Source organism: Hyperoodon ampullatus (genome assembly GCF_949752795.1).
Source record: "Hyperoodon ampullatus genome assembly, chromosome: 3".
Lineage (NCBI taxonomy): Eukaryota > Metazoa > Chordata > Mammalia > Artiodactyla > Ziphiidae > Hyperoodon > Hyperoodon ampullatus.
The window spans coordinates 145,658,493-145,679,466 of record NC_136916.1 but is presented as its reverse complement, the minus strand read 5'-3'; the positions used below and the strand labels follow the sequence as shown (position 1 = coordinate 145,679,466).

General features: G+C 37.2%; 1 protein-coding gene across 1 annotated transcript; it reads right to left on the bottom strand.

Annotated features, from left to right (window-relative positions):
* Positions 1-1,638: 1,638 nt before the first annotated feature.
* Positions 1,639-20,752, bottom strand: EIF2S1 (eukaryotic translation initiation factor 2 subunit alpha). Its single transcript, XM_079700536.1, has 8 exons — positions 20,683-20,752; positions 16,453-16,701; positions 11,409-11,488; positions 9,473-9,624; positions 5,304-5,410; positions 3,845-3,942; positions 2,972-3,115; positions 1,639-2,177 (listed from the first exon to the last, which is right to left on the bottom strand). The coding sequence occupies exons 2-8, from the start codon at positions 16,691-16,693 to the stop codon at positions 2,052-2,054; spliced, it is 948 nt and encodes a 315-aa protein (XP_079556662.1). The 5' UTR covers positions 16,694-16,701; positions 20,683-20,752; the 3' UTR covers positions 1,639-2,051.
* Positions 20,753-20,974: the final 222 nt, after the last annotated feature.

Below are 20,974 nucleotides of genomic sequence, written 5' to 3'. Positions count from 1 at the left end.
GTTTTACTAGAAAACAAAAATGGTTTGCGTTCATATTTTTCCAGGTCATTTAAGATTTTCAACTAATTATGCCTAATGGAGACTCAAACTATTTTCAGTTATGAGTCGATAACCACTTGACCTCAAAGGCAGCATGGGGAGTAGATGAAATTGTCAATTTTTAATGAAGAGTCTTTGTGGGGAGAGATCCATTTGGATAAACTGGTCAATTGTCTTTGTCAATCTGTTCAAGTTATTTGGAGCTGGGTGTGATCTTGTTCTCATATTTGAAAGTGAGACTTTTAGGTCACCAGGGTAAGTTTAGTTAGTTCTCTCCTTCATGATCAGTGAGATATTGATCTTTTTTCTCATAAGGGTCATAAATTTGCAAAATTGTTGTGAAACTGAGCAAAAGGCCTGCATGGGATAAAATCACTCACCACTGATGCCACCGGTATTTCTCGACAGTTATGGCTTTTGAAGTATTAAAAAAAAAATTCAGTAAACAGTGAAAATTCAATTCCTCTGCATACAGCAAACATTTAAGGAGCACCTGTTACAGTTTGGTAACATTCTTGATGCTGTGAGCTTTACAGACTTTTTTTTGACTCCTCAGAAAGACTGAAGTGAAAATTATGTGCCAGATTCTCCTCTAAATATTCCCAGTATGCAAGCCAGCAATCATGGCTCCCTCGTGGAAACGGTTATACGAAATTAGACTTCTGGATTTAAAGAGCTAGTAGAGGCTGCTAAATTAAACAAAGGGACAAACCTTCAAAAATGGCTCAAATGGCTCACCAACACACACTTCTATTTTCCATTCCCTTTAACACTGAGGTAAGTCTAGTCCTGGATTGACTAAGGTGGGTTAGGTTTAATCTTCTAAGTATTTCTTGGGAATGATTAGTAAAATTAATTTATCTAGTACCTCAAGTATCCTAAGAGATTAAATTTATGAAGCAGACCAAAGTTAACTTAAGACGACTTTCTACACCCTGGCTACTGTAGCTGTAACTGCAAACCATGTTATCTATGAAATTTATTTACCTTTGTATATATTATTTATTTACCTTTAAAACAATCAGCTCTTAAAGAAAAAAATGATGGAAACATTGAAAAACCATTGTAATTGTGTTCAAACAAATCCCTACTCTGTTATGAAGAGAACTGAAGCTTCTAGGTGGCACCTAGCAAATATTTTACTGGAAAAAAAAAATCAAAAGTTGGGCAATGAGACTCAAATAACTTAATTTAAAAAGCAGCATCTTTTTCTTAAAAAACAAAAAAAAAAACACCCCCAAAACCTTTACCACCCTGAATTACAAACTCAAGGCAAGCAGCTTAGTACACCAACAAGGACCAGTGTGATAAATTCTCCCTCATACCACATGTTGTCATCAGTCTCAGGTAGTAAAAGGCACACAACCAATGTAATTCTTTAGTTGCATTTTAAGGCTTTTTCCCCCTAGGAGTAAACTTTCACTAATTAAAATTATGTTCTCTAAACCCTCCCTTTGAAAGGATCTGCTATATTGATCCTTTAGGTCACCTGCCTTTATATTACTACATTTCAAATAAAATGAAGATAATAGAATTAGGGTCTTAGTAATCATAATGCTTTTAACTGGTGACAATAAGGAAGAAACCTATGGTTAAATATCCCAGAAATTTATTTAATGTTTGCTTGATACATTTTATATAGAAAGGTTAGGACTATTTGCTTTGGGTGCCCCTGGTAAATCTCATGGAGGCACTGAACTACAAAGGGGTGCCAATCTGGAGACATCAGAAATGGAAATCACACGCCCCATTTTATGACTGTTCTTAAAGATTTGTCTCTAGTGAAATCAGGCCACTCCCTTAAAAAATGCTCAAGGTGTCAGAGCTACCGTGTGAAAACAGCTGATATTTAGGAGGGCATTTCACGTTTTGGTCTGTCGGAACATTTAAATACTTCGAAATAAAAAATATTCAGCTTTGAAGTTTTCAATACTGGAAAACTTTCAAGTCTAGGGTTAACAGCCAGGAAGGCTGCTTTGTGTTCCTTAAACTGGACTCTGTTGCCCACAAAGTTAATCTTCGGCTTTGGCTTCCATTTCTTCCGCATCATCATCTCCATCCACTTCGGCATTTTCTCTCTCAAGCCTCTCCAGCTGCCTTGCAAGTTCAGTCTCATCTGTATCTGTGACCACTTTGGGCTGTGGAAGCAGAGGCACAATTTCAAAGTGAAGTAGTTGAACAGTACACAAATTCAATTTCAATAGTATTACTGCCTGGTATTTTAACTCTTAAAAAAACACTTTGCTAACAACTCTGCCCTATCTGTTCACTTCTGAGTGCTGAAATATCACCAATAAATTCCATGAGATAAATAATAAAAGAAATTTATGACAGTAAGACAATACAGGAAAAGAAAACATATATATTAAAACCTAATACATTTTCTGTAATTTCTAACAAGCTAGAACGGAAAACATGAAAATAACTGCAGTGGCTGTATCTTTCAAATATACAAAAAGATGTCCTGTAAAAATGCATCTTCTGGCTTCAAAATAAATTACTTACTATTCCTTTCCACAGAAGAAATTGTTTTGAAAATTATATATGAAAATTAGTTTTTGTTCTTGTTGAGATGAGGAAAGTATGAGACTATTCTTGTTTTTAATTCTGAAATCAAATTTTAAGCATTCTACATTAAATTCTGGCAATAACCAATCACTTATTTTCATTGTCTATATTTTTTTCCTTTTGGGGGATCAGTGACCACAGTCCTGAATAACCATCCCATGACAGTTCTTATTTACTTATGAAAACCCTTTTAGGAACTCTCTTGAGTCAATGATTATTTTATGCTTAGGGGAGTTGTAATCTTAAACGTATCTCATGTTTTAAAATGACTCTGATTAGATATTTTAGAATGCAAATCATTTAGATCATTTAAATTTCTTAAGAACTTTAAGCACGAGGCAAAAAACCCCAGTATTGACCTCACCTCCATTTGAACATTGAAGACACCCCTCTTTTCCTCAATCTTTTCTTTTATAACAGCCATAGCTTGGTTGAGGACAGAGAGGCCTTCTGTTCTCTCCAGGGTGGTTGTAGTCATTACATACCGAGGAGGAGCTATTAGATTAATCTAAGGAAGACAAAATTCAATTATGAATGTACATATACAACACACAACAATGAGGATGTTCGAGAATCGTTTTGCTGATCTGCTTTAACAACAAATCACCCCAAAACTTACTCCCAATTCTGCAGCACAGCAATTTGGAGTAGTTTGTTAAAGTAGCCGAAGCTAACTGATACTATGATCTAATCCAGTAGTATAAACAGGCTACTGCAATACCAAATATGAAGGATTATGACTTCTGGGTCTTTGGTGGCTAAACTAACTATAGCTATCATTGGCACAATGGATAATTTGTCTCTAAAATTCCTGTTTGGTTCCAAACTAAACTGATAGAAGAAATTCTTCTATGAGATTCTGAATAACAACCATCCAGTTAATTTTATCACTAATGAAAGATTCAAGGCAAACCTCTTGAAAGCTCTGTGTGAATATGAGAGAATAAGTTGCTCTTTTCAAGATTCTATGAGCATTATGGGCACAGTTGACTCTTTACTGTAAAGGAGGTTTAGCATAGCTGGCCCCTTGGCACTAAATACCAACAGGAATCTCCATCCACTGTGACAGTAGCAGTAGCTACAACAAAAAGCCTACACATAATTGTAAACATCTCCTAGAAATATCAAGAACCACTTTTCATAACATTTGTTAGGAAACATGATCATTAAAAAAATCTGGTTTGATTTGGTTTAGGTGATTTTGGTTTATCAGGAAGGGAAAAAACTGACTACTCACCTTGATGGGCATGGTTTCTGTAGAACAATTCAAACCTGCTCTCAGGGCTTCTTTTACAGCATCGATGCCTTCATAACCATAACAAGCCACTTCAATATCTAAAATTATAAAAATTCAAAAGCTTATACCAAAAAAATGCAAAAAACTTTTTAGAGGTTTAAAAGAAATCAGAGACGTGACAAATACACTAGTATTCAAATACGTATGAAAGCTTTCATCATCCTTTCAATTAGAAATCAATCCCAGCCATTAATTTTCATAATTAAAAATATCTGAACATGCACTGAAATTGTATCTTCTCATTCACATCAAGCCCCTGAATGATAAAACTATTAAAAAAAACAGAGAAATTTAACAAACACCTTGAATTCTGGCTATGTCTGGGTTAAAAGTCATGATTTCAACCCCTCTGTGCTTCAGTTCCTTATTTGTAAAATGGAGATAAGGAGGAGCGTGATGAAGACTGAATGAAATAATAACCACAAATTGTTTAGAACAGCTTGAAAACTGCATACCCTCTGACCCAGCAATTCTACTTTTAAGAATCTGCCTTACTGAACACTTGTATAAATGGGTAAGTGTATGTGTATAAGGGTGTTAATTTGCAGTGTTTTTTGTAATACAGTTAACCCTTGAACAATACAGAGTTGAACTGCATGGTCTGCTTACAAGTAGAATTTTTCAACAGTAAACACTACAACACTACACGAACCATGGTAGTTGAATCTTGGACTCGAAACCACAGATACGGAGGGCTAAGTTATATGTGGATTTTAGACTGTGCAGAGGGTGGGTGACCCTAACTCCCCCACGTCGCTCAAGGGTCAACTGCTGTAAAAAGACTGGCACAACCTAAACACTCATCAAGAGTAGACTGGCTTATATCAAGGTTTATCATTCTATGGAATATTACTTAGCTATTCAAAATGAGAAAGATCCCCGTGTTCTACATGAAAGGGCAGCCATGATACACCAAGTGGAAAAAGCTAGTTGAAGAAAATTTTGCATAGTATGACCCCATCCTTATAAAAACATAAAAATTTACATCTGAATATAAACAGGATACATTCCTATACACCATATGTGTATAGGAAAAATCTCTGCTGAAAGAATATATTGCAAACTAACAGCAGTGGTTAATCCAGAGGCCTGGGAGGGTATTACTGGACTGTTGGAATTTTAAAGCATGCACTAAAACAAAATAATCGCCACCCCCCCATGCCCCAAAAATCAGGCTAACTTAAGGTTAGCTGAACTCATTTACTTGCGTCAATATAGATGTATTTTATAATTCAGTAAAAGCAAAGATAACTTAATTTCTTTAACTTTTCTTGTTATGAAAAACGTTTAGAAAAAGGTAGATGGTGATGTAGCAACATATGCTTTGGTGAGGCTCATTATGTAACAGCTTTTTTGGTACATGCAAAATATTTTAAACATCATTTAAAAAATCATTTACCTGCTCGAATTTTGACAGCCTGTGGAGTCAAACGCCTATTAATATTGTTAATGAGTACTTCCCGTTCATCTTCATTCAAATCTAAGCCATCCAAAATAGATGGGTCTCTGATAATTAAAAAAAAAAAACAACACACACATACACAAAACAAAATGTCAAGGTTACTTTACTGATAATTAGGACATCAAACATAATACCACAGAATAATGTTTAAGAGCACAGCCTTCAGTGTCAGAATTAGAGTTCAAATCCTAGAGTCACAATTTAATCACTATGTGTTTTTGGGCCTTTCTAGACCTCAATTTCCAAATATATAAAATGCGAATGAAAACAGTGTATCTCACTGGATTGTAGTATTAAATGAGAAAATGCAAGTAAAGCACTTAGGCCTGTATGACAAACAGAAAACATCCAATTGATTATTATTAAAAGAAAAATTTTAGAGATCTGGCTAAAGCAAGCAATTTAAAATAAAATGTCTCCTATACAGGCATACTTCGAAGATACTGCGGGTTCAGTTCCAGACTGCCACAATAAAGCATGTATAGCAATAAAGTGAGTCACACGTTTGGTTTCTCAGTGCATACACAAGTTATGTTTACACTATACTGTAGTCTATTAAGTGTTCAATAGCATTATGTCTAAAAAAATGTATATAACTTAATTTAAAAATACTTTATTGCTAAAAAATAGTAACCATCCTCTGAGTGTTCAGGGAGATGTGATCTTTTTGCAATAGTAACATCAAAGATCACAGATCACAGTAACAAAATAATGAAAAAATTTAAAATATTGCAAGAACTACCAAAGTGTGACACAGAGACATGAAGTGAGCAAACGCTGTTGGAAAGCTGGTGCCAACAGACCTGCTTGATGAAGCATTGCCACAAACCTTCAATTTGTAAAAAAAAAAAACACAGTATATGCGAAGTGCAATAAAATGAGTTATGCCTATACATCTCACATCCCACTATAATTAAGCATTTCCATGTAATTAGCAGTCCCTGCTTCGAGGAGCTTAAAAGGAACAAAAACATGGAAAAAATTAAAAACAAACAAACAAACAAAAGTGCATCCCTGGGGGTGAGGAGAGGAAGATATTAGTGGGGTCAGAAAAGGCTTCATGGGTGAAGTGGCATTTCATCTAACCCTCATAAGTGCCACAAACAGGGACCACAGTCTTAGTCACTGGCATGTTTGCTGAACGAATGAACAAATGGAAAAAATGAAATGACGACTAAAAGAATGGTAGGATTTTAACGAGCTAAGGTAGAACTTAAAGTTTTAAGAAAGTTATGATATAACTGAAAGACAAACCAACAGAAAATGAGGAAATGAGATAAACAGATGTTTCACAGAAGAAATACAAATGGTCAGTAAACATATGAAATGCTGTTAACTTTACCAACATCCAGCAAAATGCAAATCAAAACAAGACACTATTGTACATCAATCAGTTTGCCACACAAAAAAAAACTGAGATATATACCAAATGTTGATGAAGAGGGAATATAAATTGTAGAACCAATATGGTGAGTACTTTGGCAAAACTAAGTAAATTTAAAGGTGCAAATAATCAATCCTATGACCCAACAATTCTATTCCTAGGTATCTTAGAAATTCCCAAACATTGTACAGAGAGACATGCACATGGACATTCGTCATAGCAGTTTTGAAAAGTAGGGGGATAAAAGAGCGGAGGGGATTATGTAAAAATCTCTTTTATAGAGGAACAAATAAAGCATATTCTCACAACGAAATACTATATAGAAATTAATATGAAGTAGGCATACATCTATCAATTTAGAGAAATTCTGGTCAATAATAGCATTACGAGTAAAAATGTAAAAGTACAGAAAATGTTTACAATGATAAGATAAATTTATTTTTTTGTTTAAACAAATTAAATATTTAAACATAAAAAAGATTCTATACATACTTTTCATAACCTACCCACACATGTATATGTATATAAATGATAATGATACATACTAATTTCAGAATAGTGGTTACCACTGATAAGTGACCAGAATGGCTTGGGAGGAATAAAATATTGTTTCCAACAATCTCAGAAATTCTATTTAATTATTTAATTAAGAGGAAAAAAAATGAAGCACATGTGGCACAGAATTATCATGAGTTAAATCTGGACAGTTGCAACATGTCTGATGAAGCAAGAAAAGAACGTGAATGGTGATGTGTGAATGTTAATTCGTTAAGATGAATGTTAGTTCGTGTAACCTGTTATTTGTTAAGACTGCAGAGTGGTAACGGAGAAGGGGTGGAGGCAGAAGCTAGAGAGGTAAGCGGCGCTGATAATGACAGCAAACCAAGGTAAGACGTGTACTGACTGAGGAGTCCAGGATTGAAGTCAGGGAGGACAGAAATACAAAGCAGTGCTTGATGGTTAATAGCATAAGCTCTGTAGCATAACTACAATGCCTGTGTTTGAGGCTCTACCATTTGGTAGCTGTGTGAACTTGGACTATTTAATCTCGTCTCAATTTCCTCATCTATAAGATAGGAATAATAATAACACTTATACCATAGGTTGTTGTGAGAATTATATAAATGTTAGCTGTTATTATTATTCTCACCTTTCCCACAAGGTGATATTAAAAAAAAAAACAGTCACATGAGGGGAGGGGGTAAACTAGAAGGTATTTGGAGCCTCTGATGAGTAGGCCTGATGGAGGTTCTAACAGTTCTAAGCCCCACTTGGCCATTCTGAGGGCTGAGGAGACCAATCACCCTTGGCAGCACAAGGGCTGGGAAAGTAACAACGCAGTGGTGAGGCTGCTTGTGAGGTATTAACATCTAGGAAGGACTGGGAGGTGCAGAAGTAGAGCAGTAAGTACAGAGAACTTAAGAAATCTGGCTGTTAAAAAGAGAGGACACAGTGCTTGTGACAGGAGAAAGTAGAGGGGAGGTTGAAAAGTTCGTTTTTAGTATAAATGGGAGAAATCTGAGCATATTTTTATGCTGATGGAGCAAAACCAATAAAGAAAAAGGCTGAAGACCCAAGAGAGGGAATAGTAGATGGAAAGACACCCCTTAGGAATAGCTGGGCACAGGTGGTAAGATTACTTTGAGAGCAGGAAGGATCCGAATTCCAGTATGACAGAAGCACAGGAGGTAGTGACAGGTGGGATGGAGATAAGTTGGCTGAGAAAGTGGAAGGAAGTAGAGGTGATCCTGTGCAATGGCTTCTATTTTCTTTTTTAGGTAGTGAGCGCACCAGGTGAGAGTGAGAGGAGAGGGACAGAGTGGGTATCTGAGGAAGTGTGGAGAAGTTCTAAAATAGCCAATCTAAGAATGAGAGGAAGAAGTGACCAGGAGCAAAGAGAATGTGGGGCAGCAGTTAAGGCCCAGCTGAGGTTGGAGACCATGAATATGCAGTGGCACCAACCTGCAAGACTGTGGTTTTTCCTAGCAGCACCCAGCAGTCTACAAGTGCAGAGAAGGCAGGAACATCGCTCCAAGGCTGGATGTAACAGAAGGAAAAACAGGGCAAAACTCATGACACTGGCAAGAAAGCTGCTGAAATGATGGACCATGGTGTGTCTATGCTGAATAAGAAAGAGAAGGCAGGAAAGGGTGAAAAAGGGAGAAAAAAAAAGGTTTGGAATCAGAGCCTGATAATAATAAGAATTAAAATGACACAGAGTAGGACTAACTGTGGGAGCTGGAAGGACAGGAGGCTGTGGTGAAAGCACAGAATGTGTGAATTAAAGGTTTCGGAGACAGAGCAAATCCTGGTGACAGTAAGACCCAGGGTAAGGCCATAGGGAAGACTAGCTAATGTGGCATGGGCTGAAGGTCTAAGGCACTGAGGTAAAGAAAACAAGTTTTAAACAAAACATCTATGTTGGCCCTGAAGTCACCTAGGACAATAACAAAATTAGGAGAGGAAAGTATGTAAGACAGTAGTGTGAGATGAAACCATATGGTTTACAAAACTACATCACTATGGTGTACCAAACCATATAGGCTCGGCTTTATAGGACTGGCCCATATCATGGGCCTATTATACTAAAATATTTTAATCTAAATTTGGCAAGGACTTAAAACATGAATGTTGTGCTATTAAATGTCAGGCTCTCAACTTGTGTGCTAGACCCAGCAGCTGTAGTATCAATGGAGAAGCAGAGCTAAGAAGGTGTTCTTACGAGACTGCGTGCTTAAATGCATCATAGGCACCGTATCCGGGTCTCTTGTACTTGTCATCGAAGACCCAAGCGGTCCTCTGGAACAGGCTTTCCAGCTGCTCGTCCTTGGTATATTCTAAGACCTCAGCAACATGACGAAGAATGCTGTAAACCTAGAAACAGAATGAAGAGCTCAACAATTCAAAGGTAAGAGATCTATATTAAAAAATCAGTATTTTTACATTTTAGTAGATAGCATATAAAAACAAACATTTGGTTAATTTGACTACACTAATTCCTTAACAACAAAAGATCACCACACAACAAATTCTTTCTCCATAGAGAAATATTCGCTTTTCCATAATAACGAACTCAAGTGGGTATAACAAGTACAAGTAGTATAGCATTTACAACCTAAGACCCAGATCAAGTCAATTCTGGGACAAACAAACCTCTCTGAATATATTTCCTCATCTGGAAAGGGAGATACTAGTATCTTTCCTTTTTACTGTAGCGAGTTCTTACAGATCAAAATATAAGATATTATTATTACTACTCCATGAGAGCATGGAACCTGGATGGAGATTTTATTATTTCTTTTGCTCTGTTATCATCTAACAGTTATCCTTCAGTCCTACCCACCTCCTACCCACTGCTGCCAAACTCTTTTCCTAATCTCCTAAACATAAAAGGGCTTAAAGAAGAGAAAGAGTATAAAGAGGCCTTCATGTTAATTACACACAAAATCTGAGTGAGGAAAAGTACTAACATTGGCTATTTCATTCTATCATCTTATTATCCTTATAAGATCTATTATGCTCATTTTACAATATCCTAGGGGAACAAAATAAAATGGAAGTTTCCTAGAGCAGTGCTTCTCAAATCTGGACTTGGTGGGACTTGAAAGACTGGGTAATGGTCTGATGGCGTTTAGATTTATACTCTCTTTTACTGGGGTTAAGCAAGATTTTAAAAATCTTTTCTTCATGTAAACACTGTTTTCTTGGCATTTTATCTTGAGGACAGAAACACACATGGCAGAGGAACAAAAGACACAAGAGAAGGGTAGAGAAAACAGAACCAATGGAAACTGCCAATAAGTACTGAGGATCTAGGGAATAAAGGAAAATCTAAATAGGACCAGAGAACAGAAAAATACAGAAAGATGAGAATGAAGAAACGACTGTCCTTGCTTTATCAGTGCTTACTGAGGAAATTACAGCAAAACTAATAACAAAAGGAAAAAAACCAAGGTGGGTGAGGGGTGGGGTGGAGAACCACACTAAGTAACAGGCCCTGCCTTGCTTTTCTGGATTCAAAGACATTTTACAAACCTTTGCTCATTCTTTTTTTTTTTTTTTTGCGGTATGCGGGCCTCTCACCGTTGTGGCCTCTCCTGCTGCGGAGCACAGGCTCTGGATGCGCAGGCTCAGCGGCCATGGCTCACGGGCCCAGCCACTCCGTGGCATGTGGGATCTTCCTGGACTGGGGCACAAACCCGTGTCCCCTGCATCGGCAGGCGGAGTCTCAACCACTGCGCCACCAGGGAAGCCCGACCTTTGCTCATTCTTAACAAACAATAGCTGGTTGTCTCTGTGATCCTTATCCCAGAACAGAGGTGAAAATCAAAAACTACATGCTGCAACAAGCCCAATCAGCTGAAATCACCCATAGTTATTTTAACCTAAAATAGCTTAAAAACACTAATGGTCCAATACTGATTTGAGAATATTACACATCAAGCGATGCTTTAAGGTAGTAACATCATGAGACAAGAACACTGAAGTCATACTCTTTTGAAATAAAAGCTTCAAGTTGTTTTTCTATGTAACACAGAATGAGAAATGGTAATATTGTTACAGAAAATGTAGGTTTTGTTTCTGCCAGGAACACACCATGCAGATTATTTATTAAACACATCAAATAGTGGACTAATTTGATTAAAAAATCAACTTACAGTTTTGGATTTGGTAAATTTATCTTCACATTTGATTGCTTCCTCTGGAGAAACTCTTCTTTTTGACAAATCAATATATCCTATATGAGAAAAATTTGAAAAAATTATCTCTGTCTAGGTGCCAAAGAATCACTGTAACAATTTTCACCACCAGATTGTTGGGTTGGCATACCTACACTTATTCCCCACTAAAATCGTATCAACAAAATACTGCATAAAAAGTACAAGATAAGAGATTTTTTTTTCAGAAATGAATTTTTATCATCATGTAACTGCATATTCTATTACCTTAGTGGAGGGAATAATTTTCAATTATCCAAATGAGAGCTAAAGCCAAAAGACCCTGTATTTGTCTATTTGGCATCCATTCATCACAGGGTCAACTGCATTAACTATATTTTCTGTATTCTTGATGCTCTGACATTTGTGGCCTGGCTGACTGGGGAAGAGACTTCCCTGCCTGGCACTAGCCAATTCTTAGAGTTGGCAAAGGCCTCAATGGGAGCAGCCTTTAACATGCAAATCAACCAATCTAGAGCCCATACCCCCAATCATCTCATCAAAGTTCCACACAGCAGGCCAATATTATCCCATGCCCTAAACCAGCATAGAGCCAGGTACCAGACAACTAGGGACAGCCCCAATGCACCAAGCCCTGCCCAAACTATTCAAATGAGCCAACCCTAAACTGTTTACGCCGACCTGCCTTGCCTTTGTCATGGAAACCTCAATAAAAGCTCTGGCCTAGGCTTTCCCCTTGCTCCTTCTACCTCCTGATCAAAACCGGTGCTTCCTCATGTGGCTTTGAATGACATGCTGGGTCCCCATCTCTTGGGAAACTTTAATAATAAAAATGTTCTTTCAATGGCATTGGCCTCTCCATGTCACCAGTCACCTCCATAAATAAAAGTCCCATGGGTACACAATGAGACAAGTAGTTAAATGTATTTTAAAGAATTATGAGGGAGCTCCCCAATGCTCATTGCAGCACTATTCACAATAGCCAGGACATGGAAGCAACCTAAATGTCCATCAACAGAGGAGCGGATAAAGAAGATGTGGTACATACATACAATGGAATATTACTTGGCCATAAAAAAGAACAAAATAACACCATTTACAGCAACATGGATGGATGGAGAGATTGTCATACTGAGTGACTGACGTAAGTCAGACAGAGAAAGACAAATATCATGACATCGCTTATATGTGGAATCTAAAAAAGGGGTACAAATTAACTTATCTACAAAACAGAAACAGAGTTACAAATGTAGAAACAAACTTATGTTTACCAGGGGATGGTGGGGGGAGGGATAAATTGGAAGATTGGGATTGACATATACACACTACTATACATATAAAATGGATCACTAATAAAGACCTACTGTATAGCACAGGGAACTCTACTCAATACTCTGTAATGGCCTACATGGGAAAAGAATCTAAAAAGAGTGGATATATGTATATAACTGACTCACTTTGCTGTACACTGGAAACTAACATGACATTGTAAATCAACTACACCCCCATTAAAAAAAAAAGAAGAATAAAGAGGGTGAAAATGGTTTTTTACATTTACCCACATATCTTCCATTTCAGCCATCACAGCTCTTCAGCCTGAACAACTTCCTTTACCATCTCTTATAATGTAGGTCTTACCTGGTAATAAATCCCCCTAGTTTCTATTTACCTGAAAATGTTTTCATTTGATTTTTGTTGTTGAATATTTTCTTCAAATACAGAATTCTGGTTTGACAGTGTTCTTTCAGTGTTTTACAGATATCATTCAATGCTCTGACCTTCATTATTTCCAGTAAGAATGCCACAGTAATTTGTATTACTGTTCCCCTATAAATAACATCATTTTCCTCTGGCTACGTTGAAGATTTTCTCTGTTTTTCAATAGTTTGGTATGCCTAAATGTGGTCCTGGTATTTATCCTGCTTCAGGTTTGCTGAGCTTCTCTAATATATAAACATTTTTTTCCCCAGCAAATATGGGAAATTTTTGGCCATGGTTTCTTCAAATATATTTTCTGTTCTTTCTTTTTCTCCCCTTCTTTTGGAATAGAGCTTTTGATAGTTGACAGGTTGTATTTTTTTTTCTCAGTTCTTCAGATTGGTTTTTAAATGAACTACTTTCAAATTTCAAGGAGCCTTTTGTCATCTTTTATCTGCTGTTAGCCCATCCAGTGAATTTTTTAGATATTATATTTTTCATTTCTAGAATTTATATTTAGTTCTTTATGAGAGTTTCTAATTTATCTACTGAGATTTCATTTTGTTCATTCACTATTAAGCATATTTTCCTAATATCTTTGAGCAGTTATAACATTTACTTTAAAATGCTTATCTGCTAATTCCAACATTAGGGTGATCTCTAGGTCAGTCTCCATTGATTACCTTTTTTGTATGGGTCATATTTTCCTGTTTCTTCAACTATTTAGCAATTTGAGTTGTACCCTTGACATTAGGAAAGATATGTGGCACACTGTGAATTCCTTTAGGTTCCTCTTAGGAACACTGAATTTTTTCTTTTTCTGGCTGCTCCGCACGGCTTGCGTTTCCCAACCAGGGACTGAACAGTCCTCAGCAGTGAAAGTGAGGTGTCCCAACCACTGGGCTGCCAGGGAATTCCCAAGGATACTGAATTTTTGTTTTAGCCGTTAGCTTGTCTGAATTCAAAACTATAAACTCTGTCTCCCCAGATGGAAAGCAAACAAAATTTGTTTAGATTTTTACCCTATTGGGCTGCAGTCTACCTTGTGTATTACTAGTTTCACGGGCTGGCCAGAGATTTCAGCAGAATTTATATATAAACTTGGGGGCTCTCCCTCTGTGTCTCTCCTTTCTCTAATTCCTATCACTACTTTCCAACTGTTGTGGTTGTCCAGAACTCTCATCTCTGGCTCTCAAGCCATTAAGACTGTAGGTTTTCCCCTAGAATTTTCGATGCCCTGCTTGGAAGTTATCTGTAACATGCACTCAGTCAAAAAGCTGTAAAATTTATCCAGTGCAGTTCCTTTCTTCCAAGTGTCAACCTGCCTTCAGTTTCAGCCTGCTTTTGGTTGCTCCCATTCTCCTTGAGTAATTTTTACCACCCATTCAGATACTTGTTTAGGGTTTATAGCAGTTATGATGAATGGTTTATCCAATAGGACTTAATCTTCTAGTAACAGAAATGAATCCCCTCTATAGATCTTCTGCACTTTGCTTTTTTTTTTATCTTACCCTGGAGATCTTTTCATATCAGAATATTCAGATCCCATTCTGTATAAAATTGCCTTGCTTGGTTGTGTCATGATTTATATAACCACAATTTAGATTATTGTTTCTTGTTTTTAATTAACATTGTAAAAACAATGCTATCATTAAATAAATTTTTACATGTAAATACTGTACTTATACAAGTTTACCCTTTCACTTTTTCTGACGGCAGTTGAAAATGTATTTGATTCCTTTTTGTGTATATATTTCATATAACAGGAAAGCAATATAAGATAAGACACCATTCGAGGTCCTACTGGAGCAACAACGAAACACAAGTTTAAGGAATAATCTCAGTCTTCAAGCAGTTTAATAAATGGAAGCTGGGGAGGGTGCCACAAGTCAGTCATATCAAAGCATTTAGAATAATCAATGTGCTAAGTGGTAGCACCACCTAAGGGGTAATATAAGCTGCCTCGAAAGTTTATTGTCTAAGATTATAATCAGAAAAAAAGTCAGTTATGTATAAAATTATTCATTTGCAGAAGTATCAATTAACTAGATGGCTGAGGAGATTCAGAAAGCCAAGCTCAGTCAGGGTGACTGACTGGTCTTTTAAGCATGACGGTAACCACTTGCCTGAAACTAAAACCTAACAAACTATAGTAAGATGACTGAAACAAGTTATCTTAACTATATTAAGCCAGTTAAAGACAAAATCTACTCAATGGTATTATACAATATATTTAGAAAAATTGTGTTCACATAGGTGAAGATTTACATGGGGTCCAAAAAAGGGGCACCCAAAGAGTAAATAAATGAATACCTATTCATCTCTGCCGGAAGGATCCCAAAGGATCTGGGGGGTCACAAACATTCTGATTACCAGAGACATACAATATTGGGTTTTGGAAGTGTGTCTGCAGTATATTGCTTTTTTAAAGACATAAAAAATATTCCTAAAATCCACTTACCTTTGCCCAATTTCCATCACTTATTCAATAACCTGATTACTAATCTAACTCTAAATCAATAAAAAGGCACCTGACAAATATGAATGAACTAGTACTCTGGTTTGCTTATTTGTCTCTCTGAGTTTGGTGAGTTTGGCAATGAGTCAATTATCAAGATCCTGATAACCTCTGGGAATAAAATTCAAGTTACTTGGCTCACAAAAACTAGTCCTGGGATGTACTAATTAAACGACTACTGGGCTTCCCTGGTGGCGTGGTGGTTAAGAATCTGCCTGCCAATGCAGGGGACACAGGTTTGAGCCGTGGTCCGGGAAGATCCCACATGCCATGGAGCAACTAAGCCCATGCACCACAACTGAGCCTGCGCTCTAGAGCCCACGAGCCACAACTACTGAAGCCTGCATGCCTAGAGCCCATGCTCTGCAACAAGAAAAGCCACTGCAATGAGAAGCCCATGCACCGCAACAAAGAGTAGCCCCCGATCACCGCAACTAGAGAAAGCCCGCACACAGCAACGAAGACCCAACTTAGCCAAAATAAATAAATAAAATTAATTAAAAAAAAAAACCACCAAAAAAAAAAAAACCCACTACTAACTTAAAAGGTCTTGTTTAGATGGTTAACTGGCACCCTTCTCTAACAACTTTGTATGTAAAAGAGTTTAAGGACAAAAGGAGGTGTTTTTTTTTAACTTCAGTAGGCAATTTACAAAAAATATATATTAAAATAAATCATTTAAATCAAAAATTTCCAGATATAAATTATTTAATGTATGAATACTTATATATTAAATATAAATTTATATTTAATAAGTAAATATAAATTTTTAAAATATAAATTATTTTAAATCTTTTTCTCATTTACCTTTTTCTTTGTCCACTCTGATAACAACCACACATTCATTCCTGCCAATTCGGATGAGTTTGTTTATAGAACGGATACGCCTTCTGGACAACTCACTCAGAAGAATCATGCCTTCAATGTTGTTGTACTCCAGCAAGCTGACATAAGCTCCCATTTCAGCAATGGACCTTACATTCACCATCACTACGTCTTCCACCTCAGGAAATTTGTGCTGATAAAATCTACAACTTAGACCCGGCATTCTGCAATCTGAACAAAAGAATCAAGTAAGTGTTCAGTTAAGGTCAAAATTTTAAAATGTCAATTTTCCACATCTTGCCACTGGAAGAAGTTATCGGTTTTCTCCCCTCTTTAAACTTCTTAAATGGTACCAGAAAACAGAGGAATGTTCAGGAACCAAGCTTTAATTTTTATTTTGCTCCACAATTTTGTAAGGCTTGCGTGATTCTCTACCATCAGTTTCAGAGGAATCACAAAAAATAATGACCATTTACAAAGTCCTGACACTGAAGGATTAAAGGTATAACTTAAGAGTAAAATATTATTTTAATACTTTAAGAAATAACAAATGATAGGAAGCATCACTACTATTATAAACCTGTCAGAAAAACTAAAGCTACTCTTCCTCCAAGTCAGCTAAGACTAGATACGCTACCGCCGACTATATGAAGGGAAGACCCTTCCAACAAATTAAATCCTAACCCTAACCATATGTCAAATGATATACTCTATTATTTATTATAGCCAAAATTATAGTATCACATGTCAAGACAAAAACAAAAAATTTATTAATCACAAAAGACAATAAATTTAACTAAAATGTATCCTTCTCTCTGAATTTTTTTCCTCTTAAAACAAACTTGAATTTAATTCACAATTACCATAATTTTTAGCTTCCACTTTTCCCATTACTCCCAAATATTCTTCTCTTTTGTTGAATAGTTACACCCAAGCTCGAGAACAGCTTTATGGATTCCCACTACTATAAAGTTCAAGTTTCTCTTAACCTCCACACATTAAATATATTTAAAACTATTCCCTTTGATCCACACAACCTACTTTCAACACCACTCCTTTTATGACCCACAGGCCTAAAATCATACCATATGTAGAAATACATTTTTAAAAGGAAGCTCTCAAATTAATCATAGTATAATTTTCATGTTTTTCTGCTAACCTTAACTAATTTACTATTGTCAAAGCTCAGAAGACAGGCAATAATAAGACCTAAGGTCCTATGAAAAATTTGTGAAACTTCACCTACTAACTTATTTTTTTTTCTTATTAATTGGGAAATAAGACTGTCATTACTTATCTTAAAGACGGAACACCTACATCCAGCTCATAGAACACCAGAGTTCTGCTTCAGAGCAGTTTGAGAACTGCTACCTGCACCCACATGTTTCTTCCTAGTGGCTTACCCACTGATTTATACATTTTTCCACTACCTACAGGGTCCTATATTATCTGGCCACTGCCTATCTCCCTGAGGTATCACTTTCCTCCTAGTCTTCCCCATTTTATAGATGAAAAACATGAAGCATGGGTTAAGCATCTTGTTTTGTCATATACTGCTAACAAGTGACAGTCAAAATTTGAACATATGAAGTTTGAATCCATAGTTTGTGTCTTATACATCAGGCTATATTTTCTCTCAATATCACTGATAAATACATGACAATCAGTAAAACATCTTAAATAAAAAGCACTATCAATGTACATATTCAGTGCTGGAACATAAACTATAAATTAGTGCAAACTTTTAGTATTAACCTATCCTGTATAACAAAAAATAAAGCTGCATATTAATAATAGTGGCAGAGATATCTTTGAAGCTTGACAAAACAGGGATTTAGCAAATAAAGGGAAGTAGACATTCAATTACCCATCAAGAAACAGCTGAGCTAGTTGTTTCATTTTTAAACAGGGCTTTTTTTTTCTTGGACAACTGTTGTCAAGTATCTGCATGTAAAGTACTAAAATTTGAGAGCTGAAAAAGTTTCAAACTGGATATAAAAATAAACGTTACGGAAATGTATGAAACAGTTTTAAGAGATTTAACAGGTGCTAACCACTTTTACTCACCAAGTTTCTTCAAACAGTAAAGCCAATAATTTTGGAGAAGCAAGACTTAATTGGATTGTAAAAGAACATAGGCAATCGTGTAAAAGAATCCTGAAGGGAGATATGGACGCTAATGCTTCAGGAGGTTCAAGTCTCTTTGCAATAGACGGTGTAAATAAAGGAATACTGCTAATGGTATGTCATTCACAGTAAAAGACAGTAGTGGAGTACAAAAAAAATTTACTTTGCAAAGAACCTGCATAATGGTTGACAGATTTTGAACCTATCTCCTTATTTATGGAAATATTATGCTAATAACACTAACTTTGAAAAAAATCAGTCAGGAAAATAGGAGTCACACACCAAGTATCTATCAGCCCTTTTACACAATTTTCAAAGCACTTCGACTTATTTTATTTCGCCCTCAATAGGGCCCTCAAGTCAGGCAAGTAGCATAGCCTGACTTTGGGAACAGACATGGGTTCCAGACTTCGCTCTCCTACTTACTAGCTGTGGCTGCTTGGGAAATGCATTCCCATTAACTGTAGTTTCTAGTGTGTGCCATGTACTTCACCGGTTTGTAGGGGGTATCAAATGAAATAATATACATGTGATAAAATTTGGAAAGTGTAATGTGCTATACAAATATAAGCTATTAAAAGGCAAAGTAGGTATCATTTCCATTTTGTAACTTAATTCATTAAACAATTATTTTATTATTAAAATAAAGTATTAAATGACTTCCTCAAAGACAAATGCTTACTAAGTACAACAGGAGCTAAATCCAGGTCATCTGACATTGACTCCAGAGTTTAACCCACAAAGCCTCAATATGTCAGAGTACTACAATACAGTATGTGTTCACCAGTAAAGAACACCCAACTTTCAAAATACATGAACTGAACTCCAAGATAATTTCAAATACCCTGCAATGTCAGTAATGTTGCCTGGTCAAACAGTAGGCAGGACTTCTTAAACCACTGCATGGTCAAGTCGCCATAATGGATACAGAAGTCCACATTCTTTTCCAAAGTAAAGTATGATGTGATAGAGGCAACTCCCGTGATCATTCTAATTCGGCTCTAACACTTAGTTATGTTCTGAATGCTCGTTTTTACTACATAAGTGCTACACAAATAAAGCTTTTAAACTAGTTCACTGTCATTGAAATAGGAAGCACCCATCTCTAAAAACATTACTGTGCATCTTTTTGAGATGTTTTGAGAATCGCTAACTGTCATTTGGCATCCAATGAACTAAGAGGCAGTAAGTATGTAAGTAATTCCAAACTGTTGAAAGGCACAGTTACACTGTTTTTTCCCCTTGGATAACAGCTTAAATCGGTAGAAAAGACAAGACTTCTTTGCTACACCTTTTCCCCAAGAAACAATGTTTCTTGTTAATGAACGTTAAAGTAGCCTAAGTTTGGGCGTTGACAAAAGGGACCTAAAATTCCCGTATCTTATGTGTTTTAGTTCTGCTTAACCGTAAGATCACAGCGCGTATTTCTACAAGTCTGTTCTCATCGGTGCTGAAACACGGCAAACCGATACGAAGAGTAATAAACTCTTCAGTAGGATCTTTTAGTTCCATCTTAAGGAGCGACTCATTCTCCAGAAACGCACCACTCCAGCAACAGAGCAACAGCAGCTTCGATTTTTTTAATATCACTTATCGGATGAACAAACTTGGATCTTTTTTTTAACCCAACTCTTGTCAATATCGTGGCCCAGTCAACGGGTTCCTTTAAGAGCCCGGTCTGGTTACAATTGAGAGTATTTGCTGGGGCGGAAGAAAAAAAAAAAGGATGGAACTCTCAGGCCCGGAGAGGGCAAAGTGTTCCGCGTCCCGGGGCGGGGGCGTCACGGCATTCTCCCAAGGCCGCCCCACCTCACGGCGTCCCCACTTGAAGCACACTGAAAGGGCTGTTCAGTCACTCGGCCCGCCTCCCTTCACGAGAGGCCTCCGTTCGCACCATGACACCTCTGCTACACGGGGAGACCGACACGGAGCCGGCGGGCGGTGGCAGCTGTGTGCAGACACTTCCCGCGCAGGGACGGGAGAAGGAGGGGGTGTTAGCCCGGGGCCTACTCTCTATCGACCACCCATGTCACTGGACACAACCAAAGTGAATTCCTGGAGAAACCGATCGGGGCGACTAGTCACCTGAGGTATGTGTGTGAATCCCGCACTGGTGTCCGGCGCCACTCTCTTCAATCGGAGAGACCTGACTTGATCCACCAGCAGCAGCCGCCGACTCTCCTCAGCGTGCGCTTCGCTCGACCCCACCGCGCATGCGGAACCACCTCTCAGCACGCAAGCGCCAACAGGATGGAGGCCCCTCTTCGTCACCGACCATAGAGTTCAGGTCCTCCGAGAACAAAGAAGAATGTGGACCTTAGGAGGACCTGAAAAGTACTTTTTCTCGCTGTCCTTAGCTTTCGCTAAGTAACCTTCA

Excerpts from the sequence above, each read along its gene's own strand:
- EIF2S1 (XM_079700536.1), bottom strand. The coding sequence starts at position 16,693 with ATGCCGGGTCTAAGTTGTAGATTTTATCAGCACAAATTTCCTGAGGTG. Across the intron at positions 5,411-9,472 it reads GCATTTAAGCACGCAGTCTC|AGACCCATCTATTTTGGATG; the intron begins GTAAGAACACCT and ends TTTAATTATCAG. Across the intron at positions 2,178-2,971 it reads TCTTCAATGTTCAAATGGAG|CCCAAAGTGGTCACAGATAC; the intron begins GTGAGGTCAATA and ends CTGCTTCCACAG.